The following is a 10,362-nucleotide window of genomic DNA, read 5'->3' as shown; positions in this document are numbered from 1 at the left end:
GCGCTGTGGTGGCTGGAGGCCGGGCTGGCCGCCGCGGTGGCGCTGGGGCTCCTGCTGGCCTTGGCGCGGCATCTGTGGGCGCTCCGCTGGAGCTGGAGCCGGGACCGCGCCTGCGCCCTGCCCCTGCCCAAGGGCTCCATGGGCTGGCCCTTCTTCGGCGAGACGCTGCACTGGCTGGTCCAGGTGAGCGGGGAGCGGGGAGAAGCCCCGGGAGGCTGGGCTCTGGTGGTCTCGAGGTGCCTCCGGGAGTCCCAGTTCAGCTCCGTCCAGGCAGCGCTGGATTCGAAAGCTGCGGCTCTGCCTCCTTCTCTCGCAGCTCTGGCCACCCCTTCCCCAGCCCAGAGGGAGTCGCACCCAGAGGGTGATGGGGCTGGTTCCCACCGGGACCAGGGGCTGGGATCCTCCGTTTCCACCTTTCTGTAGCTGGACCGACGGGGGTTCAGGGAAGTTCTAGATGTAAAGCAAGCCAGTGTAGAGTGCTGGTTTAGAGGCTGGGAGCCCTGGGTTCGAAATCCGCTCCTGCCATGGTAACTGGTCAAGTGACCTTGGGCTAGTCACGCTCTCTCCGCCTGGCCGCCTACCTCGCAGGGTTGGAGTGAGCATAAAACGGAGGAGAAGAGAACAGTGGAAGCCACTTTGGGGAGAAAGGCGGGGCGCAAATGAATGAGTGAAAAGCATCTCCGCCGGGTCCTTCCCTGCATCAAAGCCCAGCTCTCCAGCGGTTCCTTCGCGCTGAGAAACAGGTGCTCTACCTGCTCGTTCTGGTCCCCTGAGCCTTGGAAGCAGAGTCTCTTCTGCGGCTTCAGCGCAGGGGCTGTGGAGGGGGTGGGGGAGGCACTCTGCACTTGCTCAGTGGTACCCTGGTCTAGCTTATGAATTCGACAGATGAGGGAGGGAGGGGCCAAGGCTTCAGCCCTCTCTCTCCCCCCTTCCCCCCCCCCCCCCCCCGCTCCGCAGGGCTCCAGTTTCCACAGCTCCCGGCGGCAGAGATACGGCTCCGTGTTCAAGACTCACCTGCTGGGCAAGCCGGTGATCCGCGTGAGCGGCGCCGAGCACGTGCGGCGGATCCTGCTGAGCGAGCACAGCCTGGTGGACGCCCAGTGGCCCCTCAGCACCCAGATCCTTCTGGGCCCCCACACCCTCCTCAACGCCCGCGCCGACACCCACCGCCAGCGCCGCAAGGTAGGCAAGGCAGCCCCGCTCGCCGGGGAGAGCCGCGGGACCCGGGGAGGAGAGGGGAGGGCGAGAAGGGCTCCTCCTCTTCAGCCAGCCCCCGAAGGCAAAGGCAGCCCCCACAGCAGGCGCGGCTGACAGTTCAAGCGGGCTGGTGGTACAGTCCTGCGGAAGCTGGGGCTCTACCACTGCCGCGCCTGCGACCTGGCTCCAGCGCAGTCAGCCGACGCAGCCAAAAAGAGCAGGACCGGAGCCCAAAACGGGAGGCAGTCATGGGTTCCGATCTAACACAAGTGCAGCGCAGGAGCTGCGGTTCCTAAGCAGGACGGGGCGGGGGGGATACTCTGCACTTGCTCGGTGGTACCCTGGTCTGTCTTAGGAATTAGAGAGATGAGGGGATCTTTCTGTGGGGATCAGCCCACATGACGCCAAATAGCGCCAACCTCTGCAGGGCTCCAGAACTCCGTCAGGCTGGATGTCCAAGACAAAGGACGGGTGGGGGGGAGGTAGGGAAAAAAGGGAGAAGATATTTCCAGGAGTGAAGGGGAGGGGGCCCCGTCGGGTCGTCTGCACGGTGACTCTGGGATTCCTTGGAGGTCTCGCATCCAAGGCCTGCCCAGGTCCACGGACCACCTTCCTGGCTCCCGGGGTCTGAGGAGATCGGCCTAAGTAAGCCCTCTTGAACTGGGAAGCCAGGCCATCGCCAACCGAGCGGGCCACCCGAAGCCAAGGGACACCTCGCTAAACTCCAGTGACATCCGCGAACATAGAAGGGGGCGACTCGGCTGGCGACTGCGCTGGTGGCAGGCAGGAGGCTCCTCAAGGCGTCTGCTCCGAATCCTCTCCCCGCCCCGGGGCTGACTCCGAGGCAAGGCTGTTGGGGATTGTGCGGGGAGGTGGATGAGGCGGCGGGGGCAGACGCCTCGAGGGAGAACTCTTGGAAATCATAAAGGCCAGCAGTGAGTTACCTGCCTGGTCTCCGCCCTCCTGTTTGCAGCCTGCTGCCTGGAAGCTGGCCCGCCCTCTTCTTTTTGCTTGGTCCTAAGGAAAAGGGGTGGGCTGGGGCTTGGGGGGATTTCATAGAATCGTAGCGTTAAAAGGGACCTCCAGGGCCCTCTAGTCCACCCCCTCTGCACAATGCTGGGAATTCACAAATGCCCCCCTCCCCCAACCCCCAGCGTCCCCCGCTCCGTGCCCAGAAGATGGGAAAAACCTCCAGGATCTCTGGCCAAAGTGGCCTGGAGGAAAACGGCTGACTGACCCCAAAGTGGCCACCGGCATTTCCCTGGGCCTGAGTGAAAGGATTTGCCTAGGGGAAGGATTCCCCAGCCCTCCCTCTTTGGAGAAGGGACTTGCCCATGGGCTGCCGGGCGCCCCCTTCTTTTCCGGAGCTCCCCAACGGTCTCTCTCTCTCTCTCTCTCTCTCTGTCTCTCTGCAGCTCCTGGCGCGCGTCTTCAGCCGCTCGGCGCTGGAGAGCTACTTGCCGGGCGTGCAGCGGCTGGTGCGAGGGGAGGTGGGCGGCTGGTGCCGGGCGGCGGGGGCGGTGGCGGTCTACCCGGCCACCAAGGCCTTGACCTTCCGCGTAGCGGCTCGCGTCCTGCTGGGGCTCCGCCTGGAGGAGCAGCGCTTCGCTGAGCTGGCCCGCGCCTTCGAGCAGCTGGTGGAGAACCTCTTCTCGCTGCCCCTCAACCTCCCCTTCAGCGGCCTCAGGAAGGTACCGGCGGGGCGGGAGTGGCGGGGGGGGGGGCTAGAGTGTGGGTGCCTGAGCCAGAGATCCAGTCAGAGACCGAGCGATCCCTCCAGATCCCCAAGAACAGCCGGCAGGTAGCCGGCAAAGCGCGCCTTCCAGCCCCGCCCTCTGCTCTGCAAGAGGAGAAACGCCTCCCTGGCGAAGGAAGACGTTGTGGCCCCCTGCGGCGCTGACTTGGATCGGCTCCGCTCCCGATTTCTGTGGCTTTGCCTTTAAAATTAAACCCTTCTTTTGCAACCTGAAGAAGTGTGTGCACACAAAAGCTTTCACCCCCAATAAAACTTGGTTGGTCTGAAAGGTGTCACTGGATGCAAACTTCTCAGGGCAGGGTTGGCCGAAAGCCCATTTGGCCTGTTTCTGGCAATGAGAGAATCCTGGGCTATCCGGGACAGGGTGAAGCACAGCCTTGCTTGATTTGACCTGGGCTTCCTTGGATGCAAGACTCCATATGAAAAGGATTTCCTTTCTTGCCGCTACACCTACCCCCAAATGACCCTGTTTGTTTCCGCCAGGGAATTAAGGCCCGGGACCTGTTGCACCAGTACATGGAAAAGGCCATCCTAGAGAAACTGCAGCGGAAGGACGCAAAGGCTGATAGTGATGCTCTGGATTTCATCATAGACAGCACCAAGGAGCACGGCAAAGAACTGACCATGCAGGAGCTGAAGGTAACCCTTGCTTCAGACCATAAGTAGTGTAGAAGTCATAAAAGTGCCCCTGACCATGTGCAGGGATTTGCAGCCTATTCCAGCTCTCCCATTCTCCTTCCAGTCTGCTCTGCATGCTCTGAACTATGAATGTATGTCAGGATCCTTTCCAGCCTACCTAAGGGTGGTCCTTGGTCTCCCCATGTTGAATTTCAGCTAGTCATGGAGTGCCTCCCCTGAGCTGGACAGTCCAGGCAAGTCCAATCTCGTAAGATCTCTGAAGCTTAGCAGGGTCATATGTTCATCTCCGGAATTCACCTTGTGCTTTTAACACAAGCAACATTAGAACTCTATTATAACATCATGATCATTTTGGGATAACAGATAATATACTAGTATCATATTTAAATCATAACTCGGCCTCTGGGAGGTCAAGAATCCTCAAGAATCAGAGTAGGAAAGTTGTGACAAGGAATCTCGTGGATGCTGAGAGCAAGAATCAGGAGGAAAAATAATGTTGTTCACTGCATTGCCAGTAGTATAAGGCTTCTCTTAAAGGTAAAGGTAGTCCTCTGTGCAAGCACCAGTCATATCCAACATCGCATCATGACGTTTTCACGGCAGACTTTTTGTGGGGCGGTTTGCCATTGCCTCCCCCGTCATCTACACTTCCCCCCCAGCAAGCTGGGTACTCATTTTATTGAGCTCAGAAGGATGGAAGGCTGAGTCAACCATGAGCCGGCTACCTGAACCTAGCTTCCCCCAGATAGAACTCAGGTTGTGAGCAGAGAGCTTGGACTGCAGCTTTAACACTTTGTGCCTTGAGGCTTCTCTTAGATAGATCCAAATTGTCATTAAAACATGAAGCTGCTTTATACTGAATCAAGACCATTGGCCCATCAAAGTCAATACTGTCTACTAAATTCTGTCAATCAGCAGTATCATCAATAATCTACTTCAGTTAATTATACAGGCATCTTGGAGTGTGTGCAGCCATGAAGCTGATTTGTAGTCAGTCTGTCCAAGGTCAACATTATCTACTATACTATAGAAATAACAATAATGCTCCAACTGGTTGCTCTCCAGGGTCTTACCTATCACCTGCTATTTGAGCCTTTTAGCTGGCAGTGCTGGGTATTGAACCTGTGACCTTCTGTATGCAAGGCAGATGCTCTGCCTCAGAGCCATGGCCCCAGTGAGACATGTTGAAGACTAGAATGGTATTCCTTTTAGTTTAATCAGTGGAGAAGAAGATTGTGTGTCTGTGGCAAACTTCCAGGCAATAGATTTGATGTTCAGCTATAAATTGACTGACCTCCTGCTTATGTCTTGAGTTGAATCCAGGGCTAGGAGTTCGGATATTTGTTGCCAGTAGTTCAGAGTGGGATTGTTTATTCTGTTCCATTTCCCACCACACTTCTAAATGTGTTGAACAGAAATCATGCCGGTTTTATTGCCTTGGATTCTCTTTTTGAAATGAATACGGCACAACAGCAGCAAATAGCCTTGAAGAAAATCTATTTTCTTTTAAATATGCAATTGGACACGCAGTCCATTTCAGGTAGGTCAGGTCTAAGCACAGTTAGGGAAGCAACTTTGGCTGCAATCCATGTTAACGTCCCCTGTTAACAATCCATGTTCCTTCCCCTGTTAACTTGCAATAATAGGATGCCTCTTTTGCCAGACCCAACCACAAAACCACATCAGAGTGATAATGCTGTATGAAAGCCAGGGGAAAAAAGGTTGTTTGATTGGCATTCACTTGGATTATACAATACTCCAATTGAAATCCAATTGAATGGTCAAGAATAAAAGCTTCCAGAATCCCAATATTAACCAGAACCATGAGTGGGATTTTAAGAGGGTTACAGCTTGCAAGTCTTCATATGACATAAGCCAGGAAGAAGGAAAAGGAGTTCAGATAATGAAATATGTATATGAGGCCTGTGGATCAGCAATGTGTTGTGACTTCTCTAAAGGAGTCTGTGCATATCTCAACAAAGCCAAGGACAACTCTGAATGCCATTGGGAAAGGAATTAAATAAGCCAATCTTTAGAGCATTATAAGAGTTTCAGAGCCAAAGCCAGTAAGATTTTCAATTTTCTGTGGGTATTGCGATTGTATGTGTCTACACCCATTTTGCTTTGCTTTCTAAGCTTCAACTACCTTCTGCTGGACAGCTGCCCTTTTTTCTTTCCTGGTGATGATTCTGTACATGTCCAACTGGAAATTTCACTGAAGTACTTGAGGGGGTTGCTGAAAAACCACATGGCTAACTCAGAACATTTCTTTACTTATACGGAATAAATAAATAAGGGAGGCACTGGTTTTTCCTAGAGAGTCAACCTGTCTGGTATCAGAGTTCCAATGATATTCTCTGGCTAAGAATAACAGAAGCCTGCCTGGAAATGGATTAATAAATTCTTTGGATTTCTTGCAACTAACAAGTGTCTTTCCCTTTTGGAACATTTATTTTTTCTGGATAAGGCAGAACTGTAGCCAAGTGGCTCAACTAGGTCAGTTCATGCTGCAGTGAAGAATTTACAGCTGCAGTAGTAATCCAACAGCAGCTATATTATGTTGAGTCACAGCTCTGGTCTCAAACTCAAACCTCAGCTATGTTCTCCCTTGAATTTCCCATTGTACATTGATCCTCATCTGCAGTCTTTGGTGCATCCTCCCCAAATTCTCATGATGTTACATTGCAATCTGAAGTTCTATCCAGGATCTTGAGTTGGCTCTGACATGCCCAAGCAAGCCTGATCTTATCAGGCCTTGGAAGCTGAGCAGAGCTGACTCTGGCAAGTACTTGGATGGGAGACCTTCGTGGAATACCAGCAGTCAGGAGGCAGGGGCAGGCTTTATTCAGCCACATCTCTGAATATCCTCCAGTCCCGCAGAGGTCACAATGACTTCCAGGTGCACACAAACACACACTCAGGGCTGACCCTGCCATTAGGCAAACTAGGTGATTACCTAGGGCACCAGCCTTCCGGGGGTGCCGAATTGGGTGCCCCCATGTGACTTGGTGATGATATCAGCGTGGGGGCTGTGTGTGCCAGAAGTTGTGTGCCTTGTCTAGGATCCTAGACAATCTAGGGCCAGCCGTAGTGCAAATGCATATATAAATACAAAAATTAAAAAAAAAATTAAAAAGGATCTTGAATTGAAAACACAAATGAGTTCTGTTGCTTTGAGCAATGAAGGAAAACAGTATGGGACTGGAGTCATTAAATATGAATAAGCACATTGCATGAAAAAAAGCACTTTCACAGATGTCTCTTGGTGCCTTGCCTTGCAGGAGTCTGCAATCGAGCTGATATTTGCGGCTTTCTTCACGACGGCCAGTGCCAGCACTTCTCTGATTCTCCTTCTCCTTAAACACCCCTGGGCTATCAAAAAGATCCAGCAAGAGCTGGCATCCCATGACCTCCCCAGGCAGTGCTGTTGCTTCATCACGGGACGATCTCCAACAAGCCAACAGGCCTGCCGAAAGACAGTCAGTGAACAAGAGGTTCAACACAAGGACTCTGAGGCACCTCTTCCACCCAGGCTGGGATGGAAAGCAGGGACAGACCCAAGAGGGGAGGGGAGAGCTTCTCCCTTGCCTCACATGAGACCTGAGTGCGATTGCCAGTCTTCCCTGACCCTGGAGAAGATGTGCCGCTTGCGCTACCTGGACTGTGTTATCAAGGAAGTGCTCCGTTTGCTGCCCCCGGTGTCTGGAGGCTACAGGACAGCCCTGCAGACTTTTGAGTTGGATGTGAGTTACAGGTCTTTTGGCAAAGATTCCTTTTGTAGATCTGCGCAGACAGGGCCAGCCGTAGACTGGCACCCTAAGCAAGGCTAACTTCTGCCCCCCCCACACACACTGATAACGTCACCAAGTCACATGGAGGGTGCCCAATTTGGTGCCCCCAGAAGGCTGGCGGCCTAGGCAATTGCAGGGCTGGCCCTGTGTGTGGAAAGTGTAGGGTGGGCTTGGGCTAGATTGCACAAGACCCATCCTCACCATTCTGTAGGGGTATCAGAAGCACTTTTGCTGCTGCGGCTGATGGGAAGGGAGTTCCCAGAGGTACTGTGGCCCATGAGTTTCTCTTGCTTCAGAGTTTTGGTGGTGGGGGGGAGTGAGTTATGACAGTGAGGGATCCTAGTTGCCATTGGGGGCACGCAAAAGACCCAGTGGGCACACCCTTGTGAGGGGCAGTGGGCAACTGAGTGCAATCCATGGGAGTGGAACAAGGGAGGCATGGTAGTGAATGGGGGCCCTCTCAGTTGCACATAACTGTTTAGCATAGCTTTGTGAACAGAAAGGTGCTCAGAAAAAGCCCTGTCAAATGTCAATAAGCCATTGAGTAAGGAAGGGACTCCAGAGTTCCTCACAACAACCCTGTGAGGTAGGTAGGCCTGAGAGTGTGACTGGTCCAAGGTTACCCAGCAAGCTTCTGTGTCCAAGTGGGAATCAAACTTGAGTCTCCCATATCCTAGTCTAAGCACTACCCGGCATTGACTCTCACATTGGTAGGGTTCAGTTTTAATACATTATCTAGTCACCAAAGTGTCTCTGCTCAGACCTATTGCTAATTAGAGCAGGGTTACAGCCAGACAAGGTCTTCAACCCTTGGGTCAGGACTTTTGGGTGCAGTGCAGCACCCCACCCGCCTTTCTGGGGCAGCTATTTGCTGCTAGAACATGTGTAGAGAGCAAGAGTGCCATCCATTGTACCTCTGTTTGCCCATGCACAGCAAGATTAGATAATTCAGTGGTGAAGAGGATGACTAATTAGCACAGGCAAGTTCAAACACATTGACTCCTCCTCTTCGTGTCACATGGTAGTGATGTCATGTGACTTTCTGCTATGTCTTGGAGTGCATGCTGGAGCCAAAGGAAAGTCTCCGGTCTGGAAAAATTAAAGACCTCTGACCAACTATTTAACTTATATTAACTGTTGTGGCAGGACAAAGGTTATGGTCCAATTGATGGGGAATTATAAAGCACTTAGTTGTAGATAGGTCACTTAGTTTTCTGTATCAGAGCATATTTTATTAGGAAGTCAGCAGGATAGAAAAAGATGGTTACAATGAACGGATACATTTTTATAAGAGCTTGCTTCTTGGACAGTGGCTCTGTAGAACTTTCATAGTGTTTCTCTCTCTCTCTCTCTCTCTCTCTCTCTCTCTCTCTCTCTCTCTCTCTCTCTCTCTCTCTCTCTCTCTCACACACACACACACACACACACAGGAGAGTTGGAGCAGGTGCTGTATCAAATGATGTGAATGATAGTGCCAGCATCCTTACTTATGCATAGCAATTTCCTTTATTGGCATTATAAAACTGTTAGTGTAGAAAAGTATAGGATAAAAGAAAATGCTGAAATAAAGCATACATATGTAAAAAAAAACATATTCCATCTTTCAGTTCCAATCTTTAAAAGTTATGAATTAAATAATTATAAAATAGCTTAGTTTACTATAGTACTACATATAAGAAGGGCTGCCTGAAGGAACTTTGCCGCAGTTTCCTTACTTTTAAAACTGTTCTTCCAAAATCTATTATCTATCCTCTACTCCTCCTTACTTGGACCACTACATTAAACAACTTAACTTTCAGGGTAAGAGTCCTTCAACTCTGATCCATAAATCTCTGAAATATCAGCCACCTACTAACATCTGTGGGGCTTGAGAGTTGCAGCTCAAATATAAGGACTTGGCAGCTCAAATGGTGGTGAGTGTTCTCAGCAGGTCCCCCTCCCACCGTCTCCAATGCTGATTTCCTTTTCTTTCCTTCCTGTAGGGCTACCAGATCCCCAAAGGATGGAGTGTTATGTACAGTATCCGGGACACACACGAGACTGCCAGCATCTATCAAAGTTCCCCAGATACATTTGATCCTGAGCGCTTTTGGGTACCCCAGGAAGAGGGTGAGGAACACAAAGCAGCTGGCTCTGTCCGCTTCCACTATATCCCCTTTGGCGGGGGAGTCCGGAACTGCATTGGCAAGGAACTGGCCCAGGTCATCCTCAAGCTGCTTGCCATTGAGCTGGTCAGCACGGCCCGCTGGGAGCTAGCCACCCCTCACTTCCCCAAGATGCAAACGGTGCCGATTGTGCACCCCGTGGATGGTCTGCAGCTCTATTTTCATCCCCTGAAGCCTGGGAGAGAAAGTGGTGAGCCCAACAATGCAGACACTTGAACACCATTTGTAATCTCAACTGTGTGTGTCTATAATCTTCAATATAGGACCATTGCAGAGCAAACATTTGGGACCATACTAGATCCCTGCAGGCATAAGGCCCTCCTTTCTGTCTGTTGAGTGTGGGAGGAGAAAAGGCCTAGGTCCCTGTCCTTGGTCCTTAACGGCCTATTAAAATCCATGCACATTTAGAGACGTGACTCCACGGTGAGAACCCCTGCTGTAATAATCAGTTGCACTTTGTGTTAATTTAATGCATGTGTCATACTACCTTGTAACCGGGCTAAGGGAAGTTCTACTTCATGGTTAGATGTTTCAAAAGGAATCCTACTGCTGCTGGTTTTTACGAAGGAACAGAAATGAGCCAGCTGTCTATAGAATGGGTACACTATCTCATTGCTGGATACTGCTTGCCATCAAATGATGAATGCGCAGGCAAGAGCTGGCCCTTAAGACTGTATTCAGTCAGTCTTGCACCCAGTCTGCTCTCTAGTCACCATCATGGATGAAAATGTAAGGATATACTGGCATACCAATCCATGATTTCCATGGTCTGAGGGTATGCTTCATAGTAAAGATCTCTGTGAACCCAGAACAG

The 10,362-nt window shown here is 51.5% G+C and overlaps 1 protein-coding gene across 1 annotated transcript; it reads left to right on the top strand.

Annotated features, from left to right (window-relative positions):
* On the top strand, positions 1 to 9,766 carry LOC132573318 (cytochrome P450 26C1). Its single transcript, XM_060240825.1, has 6 exons — positions 1 to 183; positions 958 to 1,182; positions 2,613 to 2,888; positions 3,437 to 3,592; positions 6,874 to 7,335; positions 9,366 to 9,766. The coding sequence occupies exons 1-6, from the start codon at positions 139 to 141 to the stop codon at positions 9,762 to 9,764; spliced, it is 1,563 nt and encodes a 520-aa protein (XP_060096808.1). The 5' UTR covers positions 1 to 138; the 3' UTR covers positions 9,765 to 9,766.
* The last annotated feature ends 596 nt before the right edge of the window (positions 9,767 to 10,362 follow it).

This window comes from Heteronotia binoei, chromosome 6, assembly GCF_032191835.1.
Source record: "Heteronotia binoei isolate CCM8104 ecotype False Entrance Well chromosome 6, APGP_CSIRO_Hbin_v1, whole genome shotgun sequence".
NCBI lineage: Eukaryota > Metazoa > Chordata > Lepidosauria > Squamata > Gekkonidae > Heteronotia > Heteronotia binoei.
This window is presented reverse-complemented; position numbering and strand designations above follow the sequence as displayed.

Excerpts from the sequence above, each read along its gene's own strand:
- LOC132573318 (XM_060240825.1), top strand. The coding sequence starts at position 139 with ATGGGCTGGCCCTTCTTCGGCGAGACGCTGCACTGGCTGGTCCAG. Across the intron at positions 184-957 it reads CGCTGCACTGGCTGGTCCAG|GGCTCCAGTTTCCACAGCTC; the intron begins GTGAGCGGGGAG and ends CCCGCTCCGCAG. Across the intron at positions 2,889-3,436 it reads CCTTCAGCGGCCTCAGGAAG|GGAATTAAGGCCCGGGACCT; the intron begins GTACCGGCGGGG and ends TGTTTCCGCCAG.